The 27,846-nt window shown below is 38.2% G+C and overlaps 5 protein-coding genes, 1 long non-coding RNA gene and 1 pseudogene across 7 annotated transcripts; 4 read left to right on the top strand and 3 right to left on the bottom strand.

Moving 5' to 3' along the window:
* Positions 1 to 213: 213 nt before the first annotated feature.
* Positions 214 to 8,602, bottom strand: LOC147500826 (uncharacterized; annotated as a pseudogene). The gene is made up of 18 exons (XR_015196530.1): positions 8,368 to 8,602; positions 8,161 to 8,271; positions 8,029 to 8,085; positions 7,861 to 7,937; positions 7,683 to 7,782; positions 6,957 to 7,030; positions 6,217 to 6,317; positions 5,986 to 6,090; positions 5,762 to 5,815; positions 5,612 to 5,667; positions 5,479 to 5,517; positions 5,005 to 5,147; positions 4,065 to 4,249; positions 3,359 to 3,426; positions 3,077 to 3,149; positions 2,632 to 2,693; positions 1,061 to 2,375; positions 214 to 730 (listed from the first exon to the last, which is right to left on the bottom strand). The product of XR_015196530.1 is annotated as an uncharacterized LOC147500826 (transcript).
* A 1,165-nt stretch (positions 8,603 to 9,767) lies between these two features.
* Positions 9,768 to 12,557, top strand: LOC147500825 (uncharacterized). Its single transcript, XM_086562406.1, has 5 exons — positions 9,768 to 9,892; positions 10,630 to 10,698; positions 10,831 to 10,928; positions 11,162 to 11,478; positions 11,849 to 12,557. The coding sequence occupies exons 2-5, from the start codon at positions 10,690 to 10,692 to the stop codon at positions 12,334 to 12,336; spliced, it is 912 nt and encodes a 303-aa protein (XP_086418532.1). The 5' UTR covers positions 9,768 to 9,892; positions 10,630 to 10,689; the 3' UTR covers positions 12,337 to 12,557.
* Positions 12,558 to 15,491: 2,934 nt separating this feature from the next.
* Positions 15,492 to 17,314, bottom strand: LOC147500824 (uncharacterized). The gene is made up of 2 exons (XM_086563689.1): positions 17,293 to 17,314; positions 15,492 to 16,595 (listed from the first exon to the last, which is right to left on the bottom strand). The coding sequence occupies exons 1-2, from the start codon at positions 17,312 to 17,314 to the stop codon at positions 15,595 to 15,597; spliced, it is 1,023 nt and encodes a 340-aa protein (XP_086419815.1). The 3' UTR covers positions 15,492 to 15,594.
* A 211-nt stretch (positions 17,315 to 17,525) lies between these two features.
* Positions 17,526 to 20,857, bottom strand: LOC147500823 (putative vacuolar membrane protein YML018C). The gene is made up of 3 exons (XM_086562405.1): positions 20,080 to 20,857; positions 19,550 to 19,970; positions 17,526 to 18,822 (listed from the first exon to the last, which is right to left on the bottom strand). The coding sequence occupies exons 1-3, from the start codon at positions 20,644 to 20,646 to the stop codon at positions 18,539 to 18,541; spliced, it is 1,272 nt and encodes a 423-aa protein (XP_086418531.1). The 5' UTR covers positions 20,647 to 20,857; the 3' UTR covers positions 17,526 to 18,538.
* Positions 20,858 to 21,277: 420 nt separating this feature from the next.
* LOC147500822 (uncharacterized) lies at positions 21,278 to 23,268 on the top strand. The gene is made up of 3 exons (XR_015194765.1): positions 21,278 to 21,934; positions 22,411 to 22,997; positions 23,217 to 23,268. It is a non-coding gene; the product is annotated as an uncharacterized LOC147500822 (long non-coding RNA).
* A 2,558-nt stretch (positions 23,269 to 25,826) lies between these two features.
* On the top strand, positions 25,827 to 27,074 carry LOC147500821 (uncharacterized). Its single transcript, XM_086563688.1, has one exon. It carries the CDS (start codon positions 25,827 to 25,829, stop codon positions 27,072 to 27,074), a length of 1,248 nt encoding a protein of 415 aa, XP_086419814.1.
* Positions 27,075 to 27,164: 90 nt separating this feature from the next.
* LOC147500820 (uncharacterized) lies at positions 27,165 to 27,626 on the top strand. Its single transcript, XM_086563687.1, has one exon. It carries the CDS (start codon positions 27,165 to 27,167, stop codon positions 27,624 to 27,626), a length of 462 nt encoding a protein of 153 aa, XP_086419813.1.
* The last annotated feature ends 220 nt before the right edge of the window (positions 27,627 to 27,846 follow it).

Raw genomic sequence — 27,846 nt, 5'->3', positions numbered from 1 at the left:
TTTTTTAAGACCCGGATGTCCAGCTACAGCCTCCTACAGGATGCCTCGGTGGTGTAATTGATCTTCTGCAACTAAATGCGTTGGTAAAGTTCCTACCTAGCAGATACCCTTTTGAAAATGAAAAAGGAAGTTTGGGCCAACTGCTAGTGACCTCAGGAAGTGTAGTCCCATCTAGCATCAGTGCAGAGAAGAAACCGCCCAGCCACCAAGAAAGAACAGAAGATAAAACATGTATAAATTCAGCTACTGAGAACTATTTTATCATTCAGTGTCCTCTATATGGGAAAATATTATTTACATGAAATAATTAACCGAGACCCTCTTCAAGTTTTATTACATGCTTTCCAAGAGACTCCCCATCCCCAGTATTTATTTCCTCCGGAAGGGTTACAGGGGAGCAACAAAGATTAGTATCTTCTTACTTTACAAAAATAACCTCCCTCAGCAGAGAGCTTCTGTTAACAATAATCAACATGAGCAGTGAAACACTGCATTGCTGAAACACTTTGTTTTCTTTACTAGTTTCCGGACACCACCAATGTCATTTGTCGAGGCTTTCCCATTGCTTGATGTGTACATTTTGTCCATCATATTGATCCCCGGGGCCTGAAGAATAGCCTTCGGCAAAGCTAAGGCCCATTGCATGGCCCAAATTGCAAGTGGTCTCATATATATTAGTGACCTGTAATGACCATCAACTGTCCAACCTTCCGGTGTCTGGAACCAATAACTGCACAGGTTACAGGATTTTCCATGAATAAATCAATAAACAATGAATAGTTGCAGTTAACAAAAAAGCATGCAAGTTACAATACACTCCTGCTCCCAAGCATCAAGTTAAATGGATATAATGCAAGGAATCTTATAGCATCAAGTCAGATAGGATTCAGGTTATTTGGCAATCCTGTGGTTAGAGGTCCACGGATGTTACATGCGAAGGCATTGACATAGGAAGTTAAAAACAATTATTAAGGTGGAAACAGATGTTAAAAAAACACTAACAATACTTCCTGCAAATTGACAAGTTAGAAACATTGTATTATACAGCAGAAGAGCTTACCCGTATCCCTCCTCTGACCAGCCAGCAGTGAAAATTCCTTCTGCAGTAGTGAAGGCTTCATCTTTCATTTCAGTCAGGATCATGGTAGCGGCCAGGCCATAGGTGACACCAGTCCAAATTTCACGCGACTGCATGCAGGACTCGTCCACCTTTCCATTAGGATACATCCCGTTAACAGCACCTATCCTCCCTCCTTTCACTCTCATAACATTGAAATCAAATATTTTTTGTAAAGCACTTCTGATTTTGGAATCATCAAAGAGAGAAGGCAAGCCTGATGAAGCTATATACCACTGGCCAGCTAGTTGGTCAGCTTGTATAGATCTACTGTTACTACTTGACCCACTATCATAGTTAAAATATGACCCATTCCACAGTTTTTCCTCAAAAACTGGTTTAGCCTTCAAGAACTTACTCCTACACCTCTCAGCAAATGCCTTGTCCCCAAGCTGATGAGCCATAGCAGCTGCAGCTTCAAGAGCAGCAAGCCAAAGGCATCCACAGTAAGCACTAATTCCATGAACCGTCCAAGCATCATATGTTTGATCTGGGAATCCATCATTCTCAATGAGACCATCACCATCTTTGTCGAATTGTTCCATGTACTCAATTGCAGCACAAACAGCTGGCCACACATCCACAGCAAAGGACATGTTCCCAGTCGCTGCAAAATCCCTATAGACTTGAAGAACAAACTTCGGGTTGAGGTCTTTCCATCTACTTGTATCGTGTATGTTGTAAGCATTCATCTCATGCCAAGGATCATGGGTGCCCAGATCATGAGGTACTGCTCCTCTAGCCTTACGAATTCCCGAAGTACCATCTGCCAGAAACTTGACTTTCCTTCCATCCTCTGATAAGACGGCCTTAGCAAAGTCACGCTGAATGCTCAGCTCAATTTTGGGGAAGAGAGCTAAAAGAGCAAACGATGCATAGAAATGCACATCGTACGTACACCACATTATGTACTCCACCCCTTCCAAGTACAAAAACCTACCAACATCCTCATCATCATCTTTTGGTCCATGCAAACTGTTGGTTCTTCTAGTTTCCTCAAGATCCACCGACTCGCTACTGTGTAGAGATCCTTGGTATGTGTCTTCATTTTCATCAATCACACCATTACTTGAGAAACCATTGATCCTATCAAGCTCTTTACTTGAGAAACCATTTATTCTGTCATGCTGAACCACCACACCCTGATTGACGTTCACCTTTGCTGTAATTATTTTAGCATCTAAATTATCCACATCTTTTAATTTATGTCGATAACCATCCAAATTCGATTTATCATCTGCAGCTGGTAAGTGACCATCTGTCTCCAAAAAATTCATTTCAGAAAGCTTGTTGATGGTACAAATAAGTAATATAGCACAAATCTATACATCTGTGCATTCAAATCTATATTATTATGGATAATTCATATATATGAACTGTCAGTAAAAAAAAAGTTCACCAAAATTCTGTATCATTATGATCGAAATTGCAAACTAATGGGCAGCCCAAACAGGAGCTGAATATGCCAAATCCAAAATTAGTCGCAAGAATGCACATTATCAAGACAAATGTACCTATCCAAACGGTTCCTCCTGCAACCAAGAAATAAAGCTCATTGAACAACGTGAATTTGTACCTGCAACCATTAAGAAAAGTTTAAGATGTATCATGCAAACTTATAAAACGATCTAAGCCTTAACTTAAATTTTGATATGAAATAGGTTCCACATCAAAGGATAAGAACATATCCCCAGACTGCGGTCTATATAGTCCATATGAAAATTGTTAGAAACCTTGGTTAGCAGTCATCATATAACATACAATACCTGTTTCAATATCATTCAGTGACTGACAAGAGTCAAAGACCAGACAGAATCAAATATAGTTCCAACTTCTAACGGGAAGATGTACCAAAACTTTACATATCATATTATGTAGTTTATTCCTTAAATCCAAACTAACAACAGGGTGACTCGAATTCAAAAGGCAAAAGATAAGGCTTTCATGTGCCAAATATACCATTCTGGAAGACTGTCATCTCTGAGTATCGGATTTTGCCATTTCTCAATCTCTTCCTCCCACTGCTTATAATCTGCTAAAATCACATCATAATATTAAAGGACAGTTCCAAGTCCTAATCATGCTTAAAAACAAATAACAAGTTCAACTATGACATGCATAAAATGCAAACAGGACTATCAGTTTCAAAAGATTTCCGTGGATAAAGGATCCACCGTATCTTTGAAAGATCTCTTGTATGCAAATTTTGAGATAAGATTGGATGCATTCACAAAAACATACTCATTAATGCATCATGAACCAAGTTAACGGCGGATCTCTCGGAAGTGCCATAGAACTTTGTGTACCTCCTGCCAGAAATAAATAAGTCAAAAGAGGAATGCAAATTAACAACTACTGGTGACTAAGTACTCCAAAAGTGAGGACAATATTTAACATGATTGAAAATGTCCAAGCAAACTGAAATTTTTGCAACGGTGATCTACCAAAGAGATCATCTACGAAAAAAATCAGCCCCATTTTGTAGGTATCCTTCGTACAATACCCTTTCTGTATATATGTATGTACCTGTGAATATTGTGTCATTAGCAGGTGGGGGTATGTTTTAGACAGGGCAGACAAATACAGAACGATAAACTGCTTTCTTCTACAGAAGACACTCGTCTTACTCATTACTCATTAGGAAAAACTGCTTCCGTTAATAAACCCATATGCCAATTGGTGATAAGTGGAGAGGCCCAGGAACATTTATACTATACTACAAGGCTTCACATATCCCATGTGGGACTATAACAAACATCTCAACACTACCCTAAGAAGAAAATCAAAGGACTTTTATTCATCCCATAAGGAAGTGTGGCTGCACTAACGCCGATACAGAAAAATTACAATAACAAAATTCTTGAAGAAACCCTGTGCAAATTTTCCTTAAATTTAAGGGAAAATGTTGATAATGAGTTCAATAAAATAAACCCATATGAGAGATCACCTGTTATAGGTACTCCCCTTTAGAAATTTTACTTTTGGAGATGACCAAGCTAAAGAAAAGGCAACAGTGCACTTTCCATGAGCTTCTACCCATGCCGAGGCTGAAACTGCCGCACAAAGTGTATCTCCAGGTGACGATGGTATGCTTGCGCCGACATTGATGTTTTCTCGGTCAAAATGACCACCCTTAAAAGACATTAGAACTATCATAAGCGAAAAAAAATATATATATATATATTGAGAGAAACATATTCACAAAATATAAAAATGGGGGCGGGTGTCGGGTGTCAGGGAAGAAAGGAAGGAAGGACAAACAGCAACAGTCTTAATATCACCATCGTCTGATTCGTCTCTATATCTCTCTCTCACACACACACAGGAAGACACCAATGCAAACATATCTCCACAGTTAAGCATTGCCTTGGCAGGAGCAGTACTATGATTAGTGACTAACTAACTAAGTGACAGTCTGGACATAAAGTTATCAGGTGGATCGTTAGATCGTTAAAAAGTGGTACCAAAGCGAATGATGACTCGTTCCTAAGCCTATCATATAACTCGAAGGGGGTATGCTGGAAAGGCACCTAGCCCATGATAGGTGATGGTAACGCCAATGTTTAGTCCCCATTTAGGAACTGCACAGCCCTAGACCCTGGATACATCCTATCAATCTACGACATACTAATCTTGAGACTTTTGAGAAAACCCCACAGCAGAGGATGACCAATGACAGCCAAATTATGCCAATCAAAAAAAAAATGACAGCCAAATTATGGGTTTGGATCTAAGTGAAAAAGCGGGTACAAGTGACATGCCAGTATTGGGTGGATCACTAAAACAGACACATAAGATATAAAAGAACAAAAGTCAAAACCCACCAAACTATTCAGATATAAAAATGTGTGCCAGTGATAAGCACATAACATACGATTTGGTAATACCTGTACCATGGTGCCCCACATATCCTTAGCTGTAACATTGACTTTGTTCAGTCAGGCCAAAACATGGCAGAACAGTCACATCTACATTCTGAGTTTCGCATGCAGCTATAGCAAAAGTAACAGGAGGGTTATCTTTCGCAGTCCTGCATATTTGTATCAGTCAAAAACTCATACCCGATAAATCTTTAGAAATGGATAAACAATTCCTTATGATACCAACATAATGAATGGCAAAGCCAATGATAGAAAGAGTGATAAATGGAAATTTCAGTAACCTCCTACATATCAAAGATCTACCAAAGTTCAACCTCCTAATAATAATTAAAGGAGGCATGCAAAACATTTTTCACAAGAAAGCAGCCTGTTTAAGTCAACACACAAGTGGGTGATGGAACTCTCCATCATCACAAAAAAAATAACCTAAGGGGTATCTGCTAACCAGCATACAAGAACAATCAAGGGTTGACAACTTGCTTGTGATGTAGAAGTACACCAGATACTCCATCTTCGCCTCTATCAAATAACAAAAGAAGAAAAAAGGATCAATCAGTTTCAAAAGTGACGTGTAACTACCATTTCGTACGAAGCACAAATCACATGTACTAACATGAATGGTTCATTAAAATGATCACCAGACAAATGTGAGGTTCCTCCAATTGAATTCTGCAAACACAAAAAACTTTTAGATGACATCTCTCAGATGATATAAGCAGAACTGATGAGACAAAATAAGGTAGGCAGGGAAACTTTTGCTTACAGCCCAAGTGAGAAGAAGGCTGACTTTTGCCCTTTCTTTTCCGGTGTTCACCAACTGAAAAGAAGACAAGATTAACTTAATGAGCACGCAACTATATTTGTTTGCCTTATCCATTGAAAACATACAATAAACTCATAGCTGGCATTTCTGTAGAAGCAGATCACTGGAAAATAGCTTCACTATCTACATGGGAATTAGTGATGGAAACAAGCAATTATACATACCGTGTACACAAATCACGGCAGCAGGGAGACTGCTGTCTCGATAATTATTAGGTATGAACGGTGATATTTGACGACAAGAGACCTTTAATTCTGGGTCTGGTTCACCTGGAGAAATAATTTCAAAATCAAGAGACATTATTGTGGTTTGGTCCAAGAACAGAGGTGAGGTCATTCTTAATGCAAATGGAAATTTGAATAACACATTTAGACAATATTATTAGTAAACCTTACCATCATATATTGTCCATGCCCTTGGGAACAGGGCATGGTACGTAGAATGCTGACCACTCAAATTCCATCCCCATGAAGACGTACCCTGACCATCAGATTTTCTGGAAGAAGACAAGACATCTTAGGACCAGATACAAACTAGAGAAGTTACCCATGCTAAATGTTAACAAGGATCTATCTCTAGACATCCGAAATTCTGAATACTAATTAAGCTAAAACCAAATCCAGTAATAGGATGGAAACAACAGAGAACCTCATTCTCACTATCTCCTTGTTCTTGAACAAGTTCAGATTTTGAAATGAAAAGGGGTTCTCTGCCTTACTAAGATCATTTGAGGCTGATTACATAGAAAAAACTTCCAAAGGACGTCAATAAGACTGTAGACACGGGGTGTAATAATAACAAGGCCCTACAACTGTGTCGGGTATCTTTTCCTATCCTTTTATTCCACTTTTTTTTCTTTTCCTGGAATAAATGTTTATACTTTGATGCAACACATTAGTCATCACTGTTAGAAACTGTGAATCATCCAAGAAGGTAAATAAATAGAGTTTCATCAGTCAAACAATGTAAATATTAGCAACAGATTCCTCATGTATGCTAATCAGATAGTTATTAACGTATCAGACAAAACCTTAGTCCTTAGCAATGTATTTTGAAATATGCCTCATGTTTCAAACAGGTCGATACATGGATCTTTCATATAAAACCTCTCCCGAGCCAAAAGAAAACATCTTACCCTAAACCTTCATGTTGTCCTGGAGCTAAAACTGATGCGTATTTTTTTTTCCCTTGATCTCTAGATATAAAAATCTGCAGCATAAAAGATTTATAAGCGAGGCTAGCAGATTAGCATGTCTCAAACACACCAACCAAATCCCAGCCACAACCCAAAGCATAATAGTACTACAACAATGCGATTCATCAGACAGATCATATATAATATGTGCACTTTTCCAACCTATGATGAGTTACATGCAAGGTAATGAAAGCCAAATATAAGTATATAACTAGGATTGGCTATTTAAATACAGATTTCTAGAATGGTGAGCAATCCACAAGTTTTTGTTACCTACTTGGATCAATTGCAACAATTTTTCTTTATCTAGTGTTCTGATAAGTGGTTGCTGGTAAAATTTGACTCAACAGGACATGAGAAGGGACATACCTAACCTTGCAGAAAAAAAAATTAAGTTTTACAATTGGTGACTGGTAAAACGGGATAGTGGTTGTGAGAAATAAAACTAAATACTTGTTGAAGGAGAATGTTCCAGTAGCAATCCAGTAGAGAACAGTAAATTTATTTAAAACACCTATTTAACGTGAATGATATTGATATGGCCAGATAAATTGTTCCGTCAGTGGTTCATCTTAACTAAATAATTACATTGGCATAGACATGTTGCAAAGATCAAAATGGAAAAGACCACCTAGTTAAATAAGTAATAATAGGGGAGAAACTTACAGAAAATTGATTGGCCATAATGGGAGAAGCTTCACACAAACCCGGAACTATTTGCAACTGTCTGAATTCTCCTCTAAAGCCTCTTGATATGCTACCACTTCTGCATATACCACAAAAACCAATATCATCAATAGAAGTAAAAAATTTATCGCATTGTAATAGCCCGCTGGCTACATACCCCATCCCTCCAAGCGGAACTCCTTGTGACGCTGAGGGTTTACAGCTTTCTCGAGTAAATGGATCAATAGGTGCTTTCTACAAAATACAGAACCTCAAATTGGTAACAATGAACTCAAACTTATCCAAGACATTATACATTTTAATAACAAGTCAAAAAGATATTTACCCTTCCTTGAGAAGCTTCTTCTCTTACATATGACCAAAGTCGAACACCAAGTCGCATCTGAAATACACAAGAAACAAAAGTTAGAGTGAACAACTAACAATATATATATAAAAACCAATAAATATACTTAACCATTTTAAGTGCCTCCATAAATGTGACACTAAACTCTTTAAGTATATTAGCATGACTATTTAATCTCCTCCTCCAAGCATGTTTCGGTGGGGCAGCACTATCGAAGTCGAACTATATATAACCATGTCCAAAAAAAAACATGCAATCAGTATAAGTTTAAACTAAGTTATAAAAATCAGTGGCAAAAAAAAAAAAAAAAAAACTTACCAACTGCAAAGTAGTTTTGCTGATGTATTCTTCAGATGGCCATGAATGTTTTCTACAATGAAAAATATTTCCACTAACCATATCTATCATATTAATCTTTTAAAACTTCAACTGCAGATCGCTTTCTTTCAGTGCAAGTAAATTTTTCTGGAAAAATGAAAGAAAGAAGGAAAGAAAACGCGATCTAGGAGAGAGAAGTGTGGCACGTGGCAAGCGGAGAAACTGCCGCCTGTACAGCAAAGCAAATAAGGCATGTGACAATTGTTTTTTAACTTTTAAAGTTGTCAAAAGTTGGATTATTAATAACGAACGATTATTTGTGTTTTGTTTTCTATGGTGAAAAATAGGAAAAGATATGTTATTTTGTTGTCTTGCCAATCCCAAAATAGCGATATCTTCTTGATTTTATATATATATCGGGATAAATAAGTCACGAAATGAAAATTGTTGGACTCAAATATGTCAAAAGTATTAATAATACCCGTTTATATGAATTCGCTTACATGAATTTAGGGGTGTAAAATTTATACAGATCGAATCTAAAAATTTATACATATATCACAATCCGAATTGAATAGATATTAAAAATTTATTCGAATCCGATTTCAAATATCCGAATCGGATATCGGATAATATCAGATCCAAAAATTAAAATTGAATAATTTATTTTATCACTATAAAAACTAATATAAATATATATATTTGTCATTTATTATTATTATTTTGTTATTATAGTTTTATATTATTAATTTATAATTTTATATAAAAATAATAATTAATTATATATATAATAACTATTAATTTTTTAAATTGGATGTGGATATCAATATCCGAAACCAAAACCATTTATGACATAAAAAATTATCTGAATCCGAATCCGAATCCGAATCCAAAATTTTCAGATAATATTCGATTTCGAATACAAATTCCAATCGAATTCGAATATTTAGATATCCACCCCTACTTGAATTACCATTTACCAGTATCTATTGTGGAAATTTTGGTATAGTTTTTGGAATATTTCGGGTCAAAGTTGGCGATTGGTCTGACTTATCAATTGTCATACTTTTGACCGATTGTGCCATTTTCTTTGTTTTTCCTGATTTAAAGAAGGATCACACTATTTTCATTGTTTTATGGTGTGAACAAATTCGACAAACTATGTTTACAAATCAGTGCTATAACTTGTTCTTTCGAGACCAGTTCCACCTTGGAAATCTACTGCAGATACACGTTGACTTACAAAGTCACAGACGTGTGGAAACTGGAAAGTACAAAAGTGGTCAGTAGTAACTTGGGAAACAAATCTACCACACTTTAAACACACAACTCCTCAAACGTGTCAAAGTAAGTACCTTCTAGAAAACTATCGAACCACAAGTCTATTTTGGAACCTTTTTATATATAACAAGTGTGATAGAATCTGTTATACGCCTATAAAATTGGAAACAAATAACTCTTCTTCTTCTTCAAATCTTCATCCCCCTCAAAACACAAAAACTCAAATTTATCCTGTGTTTTCAATGTAAGTCTCATCTTTCTCTCCTTCTTTTATATTATTAAAAAATAGATCCTTTAATCATGTAACATGTTTGAATCATTGTTTATGGTTATGTTTTTATTCAACTTATATATATTGTTTCTGAATATAAAGTCAGTATCTTTTTCTATTGCTTAGATCCCTGAAGGGTTTTAGTTTTCATAGTTTATCTACATTCCACCTGTTTTTCTGAGTTAAGAGAACATAATGCAGCATTAATATGAAATAAAGAGTGGGCCTTTATTTAGTTTTTTCGATATTGTCAGATTTTTCTGTGTAAACTAGAGCTGGATAATAAGAGTTAAACAGTGAAACAATGTTTGTTCTGTGAGAAACTCCACATTGCTAGGATTATTAGTAATTAGCTAAAATGTTAGGAACTAGCATTGTTTCTTAAAAGTTCTAGCTGTTAAGATTTAAAAGCTTTGTTACCAAATGTTTGGAATTTATCGAAAAGATTGAAAAGATTGAGTTGCAAAAGAGTGGAAAGCTAATTACTTAATCTATTATACCTTAGTAGTGTGCACCCATTAAAAAGAAAAGAAAAACGGGGCGTAAGGAAGTTAAATCAGTATAGATCAAACATTTGTGCTCTAATAATATGGTGAACTGTATTCTGGATTTATATTTGTTTGTGAATGATGATAATATGAGAATTCAGATGGTCTGTTTAGATTTATCTTAATCCAATTCTATTTGTTTTTGGACTATGTTTTAAACAGAAATTTAAGATTACGCCCAGTATTTCTGTCTGAAGTACCTTACATTTGAGCAGTTGGAAAATGGCAGAGGTATGTAGTCCTTGTCGCATCTTTTGTCTCTCTTTTATCTATGTCAGGTTGATTAGTGCATATTGCCACTCTTTTAGCCCACTAATTTCTTGTAATTTATTTTTTCTTGACATTTGTTCAATGTCTCAACAGGATGGTCAGAAGGTGTCACTGAATGTGTATGACCTAAGCCAAGGACTTGCACGTCAACTATCTACAAGTTTTTTGGGGAAAGCTATTGAAGGAATTTGGTAGGGATCTTATCTTCTCAGTCCACTGCACTGAGACAATTGTACTACATTATGTTTAGCACATTTAGTTTTGCTATGGTAACTGTGAACGAAGAGAAATTTCTTCGGAATTACTACTGCAGTATTGCATAATGGATAATGATAATAGATCTACACATATCATTAAATTGGGAAATCACTTTATTTTTGCATCTTATTTATTTGATGTTTATTATTGATGACTACCGCAACAGGCACACTGGAGTAGTGGTGTATGGTAACGAGTACTACTTTGGAGGAGGAATTCAGCATGCCCCAGTTGGGACGACGCCCTACGGAAATCCAATCCGGGTAGTAGACCTGGGTTTCACACATGTACCAAAAGAACTTTTTGAAGAGTATTTGCAGGAGATAAGCCCACGTTATACTGCTGAGACCTACAGTTTACTCAAGCATAACTGCAATAACTTTAGCAATGAAGTTGCCCAGTTTTTAGTTGGCACTGACATTCCAGACTACATTCTGCAACTTCCTAATGAAGTCCTTAACAGCCCTATGGGTGCTTTGATTTGTGAGTATTTCTTCTCTTCACACTTTTTGGTTGGATCCTATTGACGTTATCTTATTCATGGATTTGCAATATTATCCTTGTGATGCTTGTACGTGTAACTAGATGTTGACATCATCAATAGTTTATGGATCTTTTGTTGTTGCAACATGCTTTCCCTGATAAACACTCTTCCTCTTGTCAATTGCACGACAATTTTGGGTAGTGACCTCTTATATTTTCTATACAGGAGATGCTATGATATTCGGCTTTAGCCCTTTTTTTCATTAGTTTAAAGAGAAAACTGTAATAAACGATTTTCATATTTTTGATGAATTTTGGGAAAGCATGAGTTTCATACAACTGATTGTGATCTGCTTTTGTTTCACTACAGTGCCTATGATTCAGCAACTGGAAACGACGCTCAGGTCAGGTGCTGTTCCTCAAGCTCCTCAGTTCAGGCCTACGCCCTTGACCCAACCGCGTCCTTTTATGTCTACAACTGTGAATTCAAATGCTGACAAAACCACTACCACGACTAGTGCAACTATCACAGAATCCCGGGAAACAAAATCAGGCAGTGCTGCAGAGGTTCCAGTAAAATCTGTTGGGGATTCTGCAAAGGCGTCTGAGAAATTATGTACTTCGAATAACACAAAGACAATTACTCCCGAATCAACAGTAGGGGCACCAAAGAAGAAGGTCGATGGTGTTGCTGGTGACCCTCTTGGAAATGCGAGATCAAAAATTCAGGAAGAGATCGGTCGTGAGTTTGCTGCAATCATGGCAAGCGGAACACTAAGGGCAAGTGAGGCAGCAGCACTGGCTACTAGGAAAGTCATGGAAAGATATGGTCGGATGAATGCAGGCGTACAGAGTTAGGAGAGTTGAGGGAGAAAAACTCTCAAGGGTTGAGAATTTATTTATTTTATGTATGGATAAATTATGATCCAGAAGAATTGTATTCCCTTCCCGTACTTCAGAAGCAATAGGCTCTGGAACTTTTGGGGAGGGGGGTTACATCCCTTCATATCTATTGTAATTCCAAACTCGGTGACACTGTTTCCGACTAATTTATTCCAATTAAATTGGTATTGGTTCCACCTGGTGACAATGTCAAATATCTCCTGATATTGGTTACAAGAAGTTTCAACCCTCTTTCGTGTCTGGAGGTTAATCTGGTGCTTAACCATGTTATTATGGGATGATAAAAATCCAAAATATAGTGATACCATGTAAACATTTCCTTTTCTTAGGCTAAGTCCAATGGTTTGGTCGAATCCAATGGTTATTTTCATAACCGCCAATGCCTATGGCGGAAAGGATTTTTTTTTTTTTTTTTTTTTCGGACTTTCCAACCACCATTCCCACAGGCGTGTGGGGAAAAAAAATTAAAAATAAAAAAGTTTTTTTTTTTGGACTCTCAACCGCCAGTGCTTATGGCGGATAGGATTTTTTTTTTTTTTTTGAACTCTCCAACCGCTTTTTTTGAACTCTCCAACCGCCATTCCCACAGGAGTGTGGGAAAAAAAAAGGATTTTTTTTTGTTTGGACTCTCAAGCCATTCTCAAAGGCGTGTGGGAAAAAAAATAAATAGATTTCTTTTACCCGCCACTCATAGTGGCGTGTAGACTTGATGCTATCTCTTAGCGTTGGCAGGTTAGCGTTTTGACGCACCATTGGATCAAAATTTCCGTGATATTTGGTGTTTTGCCGCACCATTGGACTTAGCCTTAGTCATTCTAATATTTGCATCATTCTAATATTTGCAGCTTGCAAATGCTGTGATAAACCATCACTATCTACAATCCCACAGCTGCAATTTTACAGGAAACTTAAGGAGTTTGGCGCTCAACTCTGACTTAGCTAGACTTGGGTAATTGGGTTCAGTTTCCATCCTATATACTTAAGAATTAAGAGTCGCGTTTTTACTTTCAATAATTCGCATGTACAATTGTTCGAGTGTATACGGACCTGAAATGTATATCTATATATTTTTCGGAAATTGAAATCATACCCTATTATTTCTGTATGTTATCCTTTTCCTACATGTGGGACGAAAGAATTAATATTCAAAGACAAAATCTTCAGTTTAGTCATTAGTGGATGCTATTACTCAACAAATGGATGGACTGTGGCAATGTAGCACATGTAAATATTTCTGCAAAGAAGACTTATTGTGACACTAAGCTAACTGTCGGCAGTGTATGGATCGAGTTTCATTAGAAGCGCCATTCATAATTTGTTCTCTCTGGCTTGCAATTCGAGATGTTCTCTGGCAGTTTTGACAGGGGACAATAATACCCCACCAGGCACCAGTACATCGCTTGATAATTTCCATGAAAAATTACATTAAATATTTCTACGTACAATCTGTGTATCCATGAAGTTTGGGTTGGAAACTTCCAGCAACTTCCAGAGATGTTGATGAAGGTTCACTGTATACCCTGACACCTTCTGAATGAAAGCCCTTAGAGAAATAGGTTGCCAGTAAAGAAGTTGTGCCTTTATTACTAAATCTGTAGAATTTGAGTGCATTTTTCAGTCCACAATCTGATTGTTGTTTGCATATAAATATATAATCAAGAAAGTTATCTTGTATATCATATCATTTGAAAAAAAGGAAAGAAAGAGCACTATGGATATTGATCAAGGGCTTGGAATAGAAATTGCGAAGGTATCAAAGGAAGACGGAAAAATATGCGCAGGGGCAGAGTTTTTACGTGGGTGATATCATATAGGATTCAAGGCCCAACACTCGTCAGCATAAGACTACATCAAAACATTAATGAACCGCATAGCTGTATCCTTCATGTGCGCAATATCAGATGTATTCCCAGTCTTTAAACCAAAAAAGATATGGTGAAATACCCCCTCAAAAAAGAATAGATCGAAACCGCGTCTCAGTTAATATATCTGGTTGTGACATTGTGAAGTCATTTAATTTAATGAGACCATGTTATTAGAGTTGAAATACTAAAATTTCAACAATTCAACTTCAATGCTACTGCTACAGTGCTAGTACAATTGGCCCCAAGTGCAGTTGACTGTCTGCTCACTCCTTGCTAAGTTAAGGATAACTAGGCGTCCTTGTGTGAATTAGTGGACCTGGAGTTGAAAATATGTGCTTATGTAGAAGCTGGCAGTTGGCCAGAATAAATTATACTCGGCAGCTACGGGTGCCAAAACATGTGTAGGTAGGGTTGATTGTACTTAGTTCAAGTTCATTATCATAAAAAAAAAAGTACTTAGTTCAAGTCAAGGAAGCTTCGAATTACTCAATAGAACCTAACCTAATCTCAGTGTTGGAAGTTAGTGATGACTAGGCTCAACTACATACAGTCTACATTCCGCAGTATCTACGCCTTGTTTATTTTTCTGGCGTCAAGTTAAGGCGGAATAATCGTGTTTGTCTATCTGAATGTACTTCACCAAGTTTGATTCACTTTCCTATTTTATGAAGTCTACATCTAGTAAGATGTATAGGTGAATGAATTTTGTGAATAAGAACGGCCAGAAAGTACTGTTTAAAGATCATTAGCAACACCTCTTAAAAGACAATGTGTCAATCTTTGATTTTTAAAATGTAAATACTACTTACAATTCAAGAGACAAAACCCCCTTCTTCCTGTTATTATTATCTTTTTTTCAGTTAAGGTAAGAAATTAGAGGATTGCTAGCGTACGTCTTAATATGAAAGAGAAGAGGGAGATGATTATTATAAAGAACTGTCAAAATGGAGCATTCTCCACAAATGTGTTTTGACATAGGAAAAAAATAATCTCACTACGGAGCATAATTAGAATTATAAGATTAGTGTTTGGAGTTCAAAATGTTCAACAAGAAAAACTTTATAACATCATATATATTATATTGTAAACTTATCTTAAACTCATTATCGATCAGTTGACCCTAACTCCACGTTATATTATTTGGCCAATAAGAGATGATGAGGATGCATTAACTCTACACTGGTAGGTGGTGGGAGCCAGTGTAGTAACTCTGCTTCTGTTACGCTATATATACTTTGGCATTACAATGCTCTCATTCATGCAGACTACGTCTACAAGTACTCTTCACCATTTGCTTCTTGGGTAGAGCTTCTTGTTGTTTTGAAACTTGATAGTGGGGTTTCAGTGTTCAGTTAAAGATGACAAGTGTTTGTCGTCGTGTTTCATCTGCTGTTCTACTTGTTTTGCTTTTTAACCATTTGGTTCTTGCTGATGTTGGGGGTTTTGCTGAAGAAAAAAGCTTGCTAGGACGTAAAGGGTTTAGAAATAGCGGTGGTGGCTTAGGAGGAGGGCTTAATGGTGGAGCTGGTGGGGGTTTAGGTGGAGGTGGTGGACTTGGTGGTGGTGCAGGTGGAGGGCTTGGTGGTGGTGGTGGAGGAGGCTTAGGTGGAGGTGGTGGATTGGGTGGTGGCGCTGGAGGTGGTTTAGGTGGTGGAGCAGGTGGCGGTGGAGGTCTTGGTGGTGGAGGCGGTTTAGGTGGTGGTGGTGGACTGGGAAGTGGAGGCGGTTTAGGTGGTGGTGGTGGACTGGGAAGTGGAGGCGGTTTAGGTGGTGGTGGTGGACTGGGAAGTGGAGGAGGATTAGGAGGTGGAGCAGACGGTGGTGCTGGAGGTGGGTTTGGTGGTGGTGCTGGAGGAGGTAGTGGTGGGGGACTTGGAGGTGGAGCTGGCGGCGGTGGTGGATTGGGGAGGTGGTGGAGGATTAGGAGGTGGAGCAGGTGGTGGTTCTGGAGGTGGTTTTGGTGCTGGTGGAGGATCCGGTGGAGGCCTTGGTGGTGGGTCTGGAGGTGGTTTTGGTGCTGGTGGAGGATCCGGTGGAGGCCTTGGTGGTGGGTCTGGAGGTGGTTTTGGTGCTGGTGGAGGATCCGGTGGCGGCCTTGGTGGTGGGTCTGGAGGTGGAGGTGGTTTCGGAGGAGGTAGTGGAGGTGGTTTAGGGGGTGGAGCAGGTTCAGGAGGAGGCTTTGGTGCTGGAGGAGGATCAGGTGGTGGACTCGGAGGAGGCGCTGGTGGAGGTGGTGGTTTTGGTGGAGGAGGTGGCTCTGGAGGAGGCTTTGGTGCAGGTGGTGGTTCTGGATTTGGTGGTGGTGCAGGACTGGGTGGTGGTCTTGGTGGTGGACACTAAATCCAAATGCTTACACTACCAACATATATATACAGCAATACAGCATCAGTATGGCACTGTGGCTTCAGGCAGGATTGAAGAATTATGTTCTTTGTTAATATGATTTTTAAGCTTTTATGCTTCATTTTCTGTCCTAATTCAGAATCACTCTGTCTTCTAAGGGAACCTTGAGACGAAGTGTAAAATGCCTTATTATCTATATGTTTTGTCTGCATGAAAAGTACGTAGAAGTGTAATGTGAAATGTGTCTTTCAATAATATCATATAATTAAATATTCTGGAATCGTTTTCTGATTTGTGCCATTAGCTTCATAGTCCCTCAATTTTAATTCTAATGTCAGGGGTTGGGAGTTTGCTTTATTTGCAAGTTTCATCATGTCTCAACTCTTTAAGCATAGAAAAATTGTCTACAGCCTCTTAACAATGTGATTCTGTTGACATTACTCAGTCATCAACAAAGTTTTCATTATTTATTGATCAGTAGGAAGCAATTCACAGATCGACTTCATCAAGGAGATTCGATCGACAGACAGACGACAGTAGTACTCGGGAAAATCAAGGGAGCAACGATTATTTATTGAAGTAGAAATAAAGAAGAAAAGAAAATAAAGAGAGCAACTTTGATCTGTTTAGACTTTGTTTGGCCTTCAATTTCAATAATACTGAGAGGCCAGGGTACAATAAGTAATACCAAAGGTCAATATACAGCACCCACAGTCCCACACCATCACGAAGGTAGACAAAACTTCACTCTTCCACCAGGAAAACGTACGTGTGGTAGGTTTTATATTAACTGGTCTTGAAGGCAATGTGTACAACACGAGGAGTCGGGACACTTGTGTTTTTACTTGGCATGCAAGTTTCAAGAAAAATCACCTTTAGGAGTTTGTGGTAGCAGGAGCAGAGGAAAAAATTTGTAGAAAATGCAAAAACTCTAAATTGGTGAAAGACTCAAGCATTAGCATATTAAGACCATTAATCGGCCATCACAAGCAACCTATATGAATTATTAGAAGAAGAAAAAATAAAAATAATACTTCAAATTAATATTCAACACTTTTCATACCAATGCTTCCCTTGTATTTTCTTTCCCTCTGGAAGGCATGAATGTGTGAGCCGAAAAGTTACATGTTGGGAGCAGCACGCTAGGTGAGTAACGACGCAAATACCATACCAATCAGAATGTGAGCTTGGTAAATTTAAAGAGGACAGATCAATAGCAGATGGAAATAGCAAACGACTTGTTAAAATCCTGATATTTGTGAATAGAATGTAGAGGCATTGACGGGGAACCTTTCATATATATTGTCGTAGCAGCAGAAGCAGTCTACTCTGAAATCCATTTGAGAAGTGGCCAACACACCAAAACAATGAAAGTTAAGCTCTAAAGGCTGTGTCCTGATCGCTAAATTCAAATTCAGACTCTTAGTCTAACCTTTGGAGTCAGTGTCCTGTGAGACCCTTGGAAGGTGCATTCAGTCTCTTTCTTCTCTAGTGCTCCTGAAAACCTCGATGGACTCGCAAACCTTTGCCTTTGTCATTCAAATTGCACATCAAACTTGTTAGCAATCCGGACTGACGATCATCATATATTATCAGCTTCTTGAGCAACTAATTCTAGCAATGGAAACAAATTCTTGTGGGCTATATTCTGCCAGACTGCTAGTGCTTTGATTTGGGTCTCAGAGGAGATGGCTTCGACACAAAACATAGAGTCGATCAACCAAGTTGATAAGAACACAGAGAGCTAGAAGTCTGTGCATCAGCGCATATACAATCTTCTTAAGTTAATGATGCCACTCGTGTACTAATTTTGAACTGGAGTACAATTCAATGCAGCTACCAATCATATGACACAACTGAATCGACCTACATGTTTTCCCAAATGGATAGGCCAGGACATAAGCTACTTGATTACGTATCGCATCCACAGTATTCTACAAGATGTTCTACTAATTATGATCTTCATTTTCTGTAACCACATTTGTATCGGCTATCCCTGGACCTACATCCTTTGTACTGCAACAAGCATCAGAGGGGATGTTGATGCCAGCGAACCCGACCATGACAGCCGCAGCTCCAAAGTAATCCATGAGATGAGGGGCATGGCCTGTTATTGAATCCACAATAGCTGCCAAGGGAACCTGAATTGTGAGACCAGCAGTTGCCACAGTAGTGCTTGTTAAAAGAACAGCCTTCGCCCATAGGTAGTCGCTGAGAACATTATCAAGAAGACCTGAACATGAAGATCAAAACGTATTGGTGTTAAGTGTAAACATCTCTGACAAAATAAAATCTTTCCATTGGAAGGAAAAGCATAATGAACAAAAATGAAAGTCTTTGATTCCAAATATCCAACAACCTTAACTTCAAGGAAATGAGAAGAAAGTGATAGAAAATCATTTTTTTTTTCCATGTATGATATAGGATAATAGAAGTCAAAATTCACAACCTCATCTAATTTTGGCACTTAGTATGATTTTGGTTGTTTAACTAGGACCACCAATAACAATGAAAGAAAATGATGTACACTTCCCTGTATGATACTTTCGAGGAATTGTAGACTAAACCACTAAGAAAGACCTGGCTTCTGAAACCATTGTTTCGAATTATAATATATTTTCCTATAAACCTTTATACGATGCCTATGTCAAAGTTTTGAGTTTTTGACATATCATTGATCTTGGGAGGCCATCCAACTATAAGATGGCGTACACATATAAATACAGAACATGTGTGCTTTTCTTCTAGTTCAGCGAATAAATATTACCACGATTACTAGCTATAATCAAGATACTGGGAATTGTGAGCTAAGGAGATACTGTACTAGAATAGAGAGGCTTATTGACTATTGTAAACTATCAAAAATTGCTCTACTAATATCACCTCATCACCTGAAAGTACTACTACTAGACATAATATGAAAGATATATCAGACAAGCATTTCAGGACCTATAACGAACCTTTGCCAATAATGAGACCAATCTGCTTCCAGCTGAGTGCATGGAAGGGCTCCAACCTTGCAAAGTTCAGAACAAGAGCAACAGGTAGAAAAATCAAGAGATTGAACAGCCCAAGAAATCCTAGAAACTGTGCCATACTGGCTTTCCCAACCTTATCGTCCTCATCTGGTAACTTTTTCCGGATGAGAGTAATATACACAGCGTAAAAGCCTGCCGAAACAAGAGCTAGAATGTCTCCAAGAACAGGATTTGTAGCAACAGCACTTGACCCGGACTCAGAATCACCCAAGCTGACTATAATTGTCCCTCCCATGCAGAGAAGCACACTAATCAGTTTAATCCACGTAAACCTCTCCCCCAAGAAAATCAGAGCTAGAAAAAAGGTGAAAAGGCTAGATGCAGTGCTTAAGATCGTATTTGACTGCAAGAAGATCGAAAACATTATTATAACACCAAAATAATTCAATCTAAAACTGACTAAAAGAAACAAATAACTAAAGGGAAAATTGCTAAAATGTCGAGATGCTTACAGTCACAGTAGTATACTTGAGAGAGAGATTAAAAGTGAGCTGTGCAAGAAACCAAAAGGGGCATATCAATAGGCTAACTTTAGCTGTCCTAGTACGCGTCCAACGCCCTTTCGAATCCAATCCTCCACTAATATCTTCTATTATGTTAACTATTCCACTATCAACTTCACTGGGCAATGTCATTTCGGGCTCATACAATACAATCTCTGCTCTCTCACTCGTTCCTCCTTCTTCAATGGATCCCAAAGGAACTAAACTCTCCAATTTGGTACTCAAATCACTCCCACCAAGAAGAACTACTTCCTCTGTCTCTCCTAATTTTTCCAAATAACTACTATCCTTATCCTTATTGCCACGCCAAGACCCAAAAGAGTCCTCCACGTAACGGGCAATTTCAACCAAGGGAAGGTAAACAATAAACAAAGAATTGCAAATGTAAGTAATGAGAAACGGGGAAACACCTGAATCAACTACTGACTGAACAACAAAACTAGCAGCTATCCAGATTATAGCAACAGCTATTATATAAGACAATCCCAAACTCCATCTCCATACTTTACTAGTCATTTCTTTCAATCAAACTTACCTATCAAACATACACAAAAAAAAAAACAAACTTTATAATCTAGTACACTTTCCAATTATGAATCATAGATTAAAAAATGGATTTGAAATAGGGTGTTACTCTTTTCTAGATCTTTTTGGGCTCTACTTGAATTGGAAAATTCGGATATGAATGGAAGGAAGGGAGAAAGAATGTTTCTGACTTTCTGTTATTACTGTTATATTGTTGACTTGTTGTTGTTGGGTAGTTGGTTATATGGGCCGGGCCGGGCCGACACACCAGGTGTTGAATAGAGCTTCAGAGTGAGCTTTGGGCCATCAGATACACAAACTTAAAAGACACCATCTGTTTCCGAACTTCCTATTTTCTATATTCAAATATTCAATACCTAGGTGCTAGGTGTTGATAATTTTTAAGTCAAAAATTCAAATGCCATTTCAATATCTAAAGGCTAGGCTTGATCAACACATCATGGAATTTTGACTACTAAAGAATTTAGGATATTACCTAATCAACTACTAGAGATTTACAAGATATGTTGTATTGGAATTCACCACTTACAACTTAATATTTAGCTAACAACAATTCTCAATATGATAATCATCATTCAACAACATATACCCTGTCATCTATATAATAAGCTAAGGTTTTATTTGGCGCTACAGGACAAAATAATAAACAAAGGACGGTCAAGATCTTTTTAGACAAATCTAACGGCTGTGCAAAACCCAACAATTTCTCTTTAGAAAAACCCCTTCCTTTCTTCTCCAACAGGCGTAAATTAAACCCCAACAATTTCTCTTCCCCCTCTTTGAAAGCAAGGTGCTGCAAACAGTAAAATCTGAGCTGAACCTTTTCGATTCAAGTAAAGATAAAATCTGAACTGAACCTTTTCGATCTGAATTGAACCTTTTCGATTCAAGTAAAGATGAAGGGTTGAATATTCATTGATATGCTATTATCCCCTGGTCGAGAGAGTACGATACATCGGTGATTACGAACTTATCATCCGAATTGAAGAAGGAAGAAGGAAGTAGCTGCTTTCAAAGTCTTGACCAGTCCACAGCGATTACGACTCCCAGTCACTAAGTTACGAAGGAGCAACACTTGAGGGAAAGAATTGATGTTGTGATTACCAGCATTTGAATTTGAATTTAATTTCACCTAACAGTCCCCCCTTTTCTTCATAACCTGGTCTTGAACCAATAAAGGAGGAATAATAGGGCCACAACCAAAGAGAGAGTTGTCAACAAGCCTTAGTGATCTTTTGGCATAGACTTCATTTGTGAGGTTGGTAAGAATTTTGTATTTGATGTATGTGTTCTGTATATCCATGAGATAAACTGAGTTGTTTTCACATGTTCTTATGGAGCTATTAATTAAAAAAAAAAAAAAAAAGGTAGCCATTATTACAAAGTGGGATTTTACCAAAAGGAAACTTCAAAATAGAACCTCCACATGCTGTTGGAGCACACCGGTTGTAGTAATAGCTTATTGAGTCGTTGGTGGTGGTGTTATTGACTGAGTTAATTGTTTGGAAGAGAGTTGAGAAGCAGAAGATGATTTGTTTTAGGGTTCATGGGTTACTTAGGAGTTAGTGTTTTGAAGTATACTGATGTACGTGGTTTTGTTCATTGCTTTTTAATGCTGCTACATATATGTGATATTAGGAACTCATTCCATGCGCTTCGTACAAATAAGTACGTGTAAGTTGTATGAGATAGGCATTTGTTGTTTTGAATGTTGTTATTCTAATTTGTGCGTAGTCACCATGGACCAATAGAGAACAGTGTTGATGCATTGGGCAAGGCCGTGGGATCATATTCAAAACAAATGGTTGACAAAGTTAAGTTATGTTAATTCTTGATATCATTATTGTCTTCCCCAGTTATATTTGTTTAGTTCTAAATAAAAGTATCAATACATAATATATTCTTATTGTTTTCCATTTAATTTTATCTAATTTTCATGTCATTTTGTGGTGCTTAGGTTGTCAGTATAGAAATAAAATCTTTAGCATTTTAGATGGTTGCAGTCTAAATTTATTCACACTTCTTTTATTCCTTTAGTGCCTCATATTGGTTGGCATTGTAAACACTTGGAGAGCCTACTAGGATTTTTGAGAGAATTCAATTTCAATTGTCAATCTCGCAGCAAGACCAATTTTGGGTGAATTTGAGGGTTTATTGTCCTACCACTCTGTTCGACTCTTTGGCACTTGCATTTGCTCTTTGGAAATTGCAAAGCATAATATATTTTTTTCTCTTTTAATGGCACAGATGATATCATCAAGATGATCAAGAAATCTACTGCAAAAGTGCCAAAAAACACCTCCGGTTAGTGTGGTTTTAACGTAAGTAGTCATAATCCCTTTCGACTCAATTTTGTTTCTAATTCATTCATCACAAAAATATTCCAGGTATAATATTTCACCCGCTTTTGTCCAGTTACATATCTATCATTATATTGATTGTTTGTTATTTACGGGAATCGAAATGTCATTTGAATATTGTCTATCATGAAAATCAGTCTATTACAACATTGTTTTGAACTTAATTTGATTTTTGTTCAGGAGGATATTCATAAGCTTCTCTTGAGTTTCACATAAGTTGGTTAGAAATCCCTAAACCAATATTTAGGGGTATAATATTTCACCGCTTTTGTTCTCAGAACTCCCCTTATTAAACCATCATTTCAATTATTATACCATTTAACTTTCTGCATAATTTCCTTCCTAGGCAATCATGGTGAAAGAGTTTAATTCAAAAACATGCAAGAGCGAATTACCTTGCAACAGTATGAAATACTATTATATGTGATTTCACTTTGTCTATCACACACATATATTTGTTCACACATATATATTTGTCCAGTTACATATCTATCATTATATTGATTGTTTGTTATTTACGAGTACAACTATATCAACATATTAACGGGTGTATCTTAGGTCGCGACTTCATTACCACAAACTGGAGAAATGAAAGAGAGGGGAAAGGAGTCGTTAATTCACACAGTCAATTCCACAGCACGACATCCTGTTACGCCTCCCAATCCGATATATGTGCCTCCCCATCGAAGATATGCTACGCCCCCCAATTTAGTATATGTGCCTCCTAATCGAAGATCTACTCCTTCTCCATCTGATGTTCCTCATAATCGAAGATATACTCCTTCTCCATCGGTTGTGCCTCATAATCGAAGATCTACTCCTTCTCCATCGGTTGTGCCTCATAATCAAAGATCTAATGCAGCTCCTAATAGACTATCTGTTGTGCCTCCTAATCGAAAATTTACTGCATCTCCCAATAGGCTATCTGTTGTGCCTCCTAATCGAAGATCCACTGCAGTTCTCACTAGGCTATATGTTATGCCTCCTAATCGAAGTTTTATTACGGTTCCCAATATGTTATCTGTTGTGCCTCCCAGTCAAAGATCTATTGCACCTCCTAATCGGAGATCTGTTGCACAACGTCTTCGAAGAGAAAGGGAAATGCAAGTGCCTCTAAATCACGATCAAATTACTATAGCACAACAAAATCGGAGACAGAGAGAAAAAGATGTTATGTCTGATTACATTGCAGATTCCTTTAAGAAGACGAGGTCAACGTACGAAGTTGGGTCATCTTCATCAATGTATGATATCTCTTACAGAGAAAGCCAGCCTCCAGTCACAAAAGATGTAACAATGCAAAGTTGTGAGAATAACACTATGTAAGTTAAGCGCTTAAATTCTCACTCTTATGTTAGGTTTCAACATATCGTAAAACGTGATATATCATAGGTCTATTTTTGCAGTGATCATGATATGACTAGATTTGACGAAAGTGAAGAAGAAATTCTTAATTCTCATAGAGGTCATGCGCTTCCAGTTCCAAATCGCCGTCACTTTTTGGGAAAGATGGATGTTCTTTGTCCATTTTGTTCGGCCCTTCATTGGAAAGATGAACAGTTATCGAAATCAAGGCGCAACCGACCTTTATTTGGAACTTGCTGTTTACAAGGAAAAGTTAAGCTACCGCTTCTTTCTCCTTGCCTCCGGCACTTAAATCTTTATTGAAGGATCTAATAAGCGTGCAAGATTATTCCGTGCAGCAGATTCGGCAATACAATGTGTGTAATGCCTTTACCCGGTCTTGGTTGCAAATTTAACGATCGTGGTGTTACATGGGCGTGGTCCAACCTCATTCATCGTCCATGGGGAGTTCGCGGCACCAAATCGGTTCATTGTTGCCCGATCCGGGATGGAACCTAAGTTTTCGCAACTTTATATTTATGATCCCCTAGCTGCTTTAGATCACCGCCACAATCGCAACCCGAATTTGTCAAGGGAAGTGTTGAAAACTATACAAGAAACTCTTCGCAGACCCACAAGTTTTGTGATATCTATAAGCAAGCATTTTGAGGTTTTAACCGAAAATGCTTCTGAGAATAACAATGTTCCGGTCCATCTACACTATGATCCGCGTTCGGATAGACGAAGGTACAATCTTCCAACAACTGATGAGATCGCAGTGATATTGCCTGGAGATGGGAGTAAGGTTGATGCCATGCGTGATATTGTACTTCGCTTGAAAGGAGGGCATGAGTTGGAACGGATAAGCGAATGTCATCCCGCTTATTTGCCTTTGCATTATGTTCTTCTGTTTCCTTATGGGGATTTGGGTTGGTCACCTGATTTAAAGTTGTGGGACGTCAAGAGAAATGCTCCAAGCAATGCAAGACTCACCCAATTATTGTATTACGCCTACCGTTTGTTTGAACGACCCACAGAGTACTCATCCATCTTACTGGGGTGTAAATTGTTGCATGAATTTTTGGTTGATGCTTGGGCTGCATATGAACAGAACCGTCTGCGATATATTAGACTAAATCAAGACACCATCCGTTCGGATGTGTACAAATGCTTGACAGATGTTGCACTTGAGGGATTAAGTCCTGATCAAATTGGCCAACGGTTCATTTTGCCTTCCTCGCATGTTGGAAGTCCAAGGCACATGTACGAGATTTTTCAGGATTCAATGGCTATCACCCGGCACTATAAGCACCCAGATATTTTTCTTACGGTGACTGCAAACCCTAATTGGCAGGAAATTAAAGATGCGCTCAAGGAACACCAAACTTCAACACTTCGGCCTGAAATAGTTGTAACGGGGTATTCGAGCTGAAACGAAAAGCAATTATGAAAGAAATCTTGAAGAATGATATCTTCGGTCGGGTGGTTGCATATGTTTATACCATTGAATTTCAGAAGCGCGGTCTTCCACACATGCATTGCCTTTTATTTCTCGCGCATGATGATAAGATTCGAAACAGTGAGCAAGTGGATAAATTTGTATGTGCTGAATTCCCAGACCCCGACACCCACCCTGCATTGTTTGAAACAGTGAAGAAGTGCATGGTTCATGGCCCCTGTGGTGATCGAGATCCGAGTGCTTCATGTATGGAAAATGGTCGATGCACCAAAGGCTATCCAAAAGAGTTTGTGGAGGAAACAATTATGGATAAAAAAGGGTACTCCATTTACCGAAGGCGTGACACTGGCAAGAAATATTTTGTGAAGAGGAAGAATAAAATGGTTAAAGTTGATAATGGAGATGTTGTTCCCTATAATGCATATCTGTCTGAAATGTTTGACTGCCATATCAATGTTGAAGTTTGTGCATCGTGTCAAGCTGTTAAATATATTAACAAGTACATCTACAAAGGCTATGACAAAGCAACAGTGGTGGCAGCAGGAACAAATGATGAGATTCAGCAATATATCGATGCAAGGTACATTGGACCAACAGAAGCTGCATGGCATCTATTTCAGAATCCAATGCATAAAGAGTTTCCAAGTGTCCAACGATTGGCGCTTCATTTGGAAGGTATGCATAGGGTTGTTTTCAATAGCAAAGATCCTATGGATGCAATTTGCCCAGAGCGAGACCAAACTTCAACACTGACAGCTTTCTTTAAACGTTGTGATGAAGATCCAGATGCACGAGCATATACCTATCAAGAATTTCCACGACACTATGTTTTCCACAAAGACTCTCAAGAGTGGACTCCTAGGACTCAGGGACCTTCCATTGGTAGGATGTATTTTGCAAGCCCTAATGCCGGGGAGAGGTTTTATCTACGCTTGCTACTTACTGTTGTAAAAGGGCCTACCTCCTTTGCATATCTTTATAAAGTTGGTGATACCGTGTACAACAAATACAAAGAAGCATGTATTGCCCGTGGGCTGTTGGAAGCTGATGATGAGTGGATACAATGCCTAGAAGAGGCGGCGATAATGAAAACTGGATATCAACTGCGGAGGTTGTTTTGTGTAATTCTTTTAGAGTGTCATCCGTTACGACCAGATCTACTTTGGAGCAAATTTGCATCGAGTATATGTGATGATCTTGGACACTGGCTTCGAACAAAACATGGCATCCCGTGATCCAACGATGAGCAAATAACAGATTACGGCTTATATTTGGTGGAACAAATCCTTTTAGAATCTGGGAAGACATTGGAAGATTTCCCGCCCATGCCAAAGCAAAAGGAGGATTGGAGCAAAATTGTTGGCAATAGGCTCATTTGGGAGCAACGCCAACTTCAGCATGAAGGCATAGGAGAAGAGGCTGCAGTTGATGTGAGTCGTCTTAATGACGAACAACTTCATGCTTACACTGCTGTGACTGATTCAGTATATGGTGACAAGGGCAAACTTTTCTTTTTGAATGGAGCAGCTGGTACAGGAAAAACTTTTTTGTATAATACAATTGCAAAGGCCTGCCGCAGCATGGGCCTTATTGTTATCATGGTGGCATCATCAGGAATTGCATCTTTGTTATTGTCTGGTGGACGCACTGCTCATTCTACATTTAAAATTCCAATTGATGTGATGGATACCACTTTTTGCGGCTTTGCTAAACATTCCGACCTTGCTGACCTATTTAAAGAAACAAAACTAATTGTTTGGGACGAGGTGCCCATGCAACATAGATAGATCCGTGTTGAGGTCGTGGATAGAACACTTCAAGATATTTTGCGAAACAAGAAGATATTTGGTGGTATCACTACAGTTCTTGGTGGTGATTTTCGACAAACACTACCTGTTATACCGTTAGGCCAGAGAGAGCAATTTGTTGGTGCATCACTACGGCGCTCTTTCCTTTGGAGTTATTTAGAAGTTTTGCACTTGGTACGTAACATGCGGCTTGAAATGG

This window comes from Coptis chinensis, chromosome 5 (genome assembly GCF_015680905.1).
Source record: "Coptis chinensis isolate HL-2020 chromosome 5, ASM1568090v1, whole genome shotgun sequence".
Taxonomy (NCBI): domain Eukaryota; kingdom Viridiplantae; phylum Streptophyta; class Magnoliopsida; order Ranunculales; family Ranunculaceae; genus Coptis; species Coptis chinensis.
Note: the sequence above shows the minus strand (reverse complement) of the source record. Positions and strands in the feature narration are given on the sequence as shown.

Excerpts from the sequence above, each read along its gene's own strand:
- LOC147500825 (XM_086562406.1), top strand. Across the intron at positions 10,929-11,161 it reads AAAGCTATTGAAGGAATTTG|GCACACTGGAGTAGTGGTGT; the intron begins GTAGGGATCTTA and ends CTACCGCAACAG. Across the intron at positions 11,479-11,848 it reads CCCTATGGGTGCTTTGATTT|TGCCTATGATTCAGCAACTG; the intron begins GTGAGTATTTCT and ends GTTTCACTACAG.
- LOC147500824 (XM_086563689.1), bottom strand. The coding sequence starts at position 17,314 with ATGGTGTGGGACTGTGGGTGCT. Across the intron at positions 16,596-17,292 it reads GGTGTGGGACTGTGGGTGCT|CATTTGGATTTAGTGTCCAC; the intron begins GTATATTGACCT and ends TGGTAGTGTAAG.
- LOC147500823 (XM_086562405.1), bottom strand. The coding sequence starts at position 20,646 with ATGACTAGTAAAGTATGGAGATGGAGTTTGGGATTGTCTTATATAATA. Across the intron at positions 19,971-20,079 it reads TCAAGTATACTACTGTGACT|TCAAATACGATCTTAAGCAC; the intron begins GTAAGCATCTCG and ends ATCTTCTTGCAG. Across the intron at positions 18,823-19,549 it reads TGGTCTCATTATTGGCAAAG|GTCTTCTTGATAATGTTCTC; the intron begins GTTCGTTATAGG and ends CTTCATGTTCAG.
- LOC147500821 (XM_086563688.1), top strand. The coding sequence starts at position 25,827 with ATGAAAGAAATCTTGAAGAATGATATCTTCGGTCGGGTGGTTGCATAT.
- LOC147500820 (XM_086563687.1), top strand. The coding sequence starts at position 27,165 with ATGCCAAAGCAAAAGGAGGATTGGAGCAAAATTGTTGGCAATAGGCTC.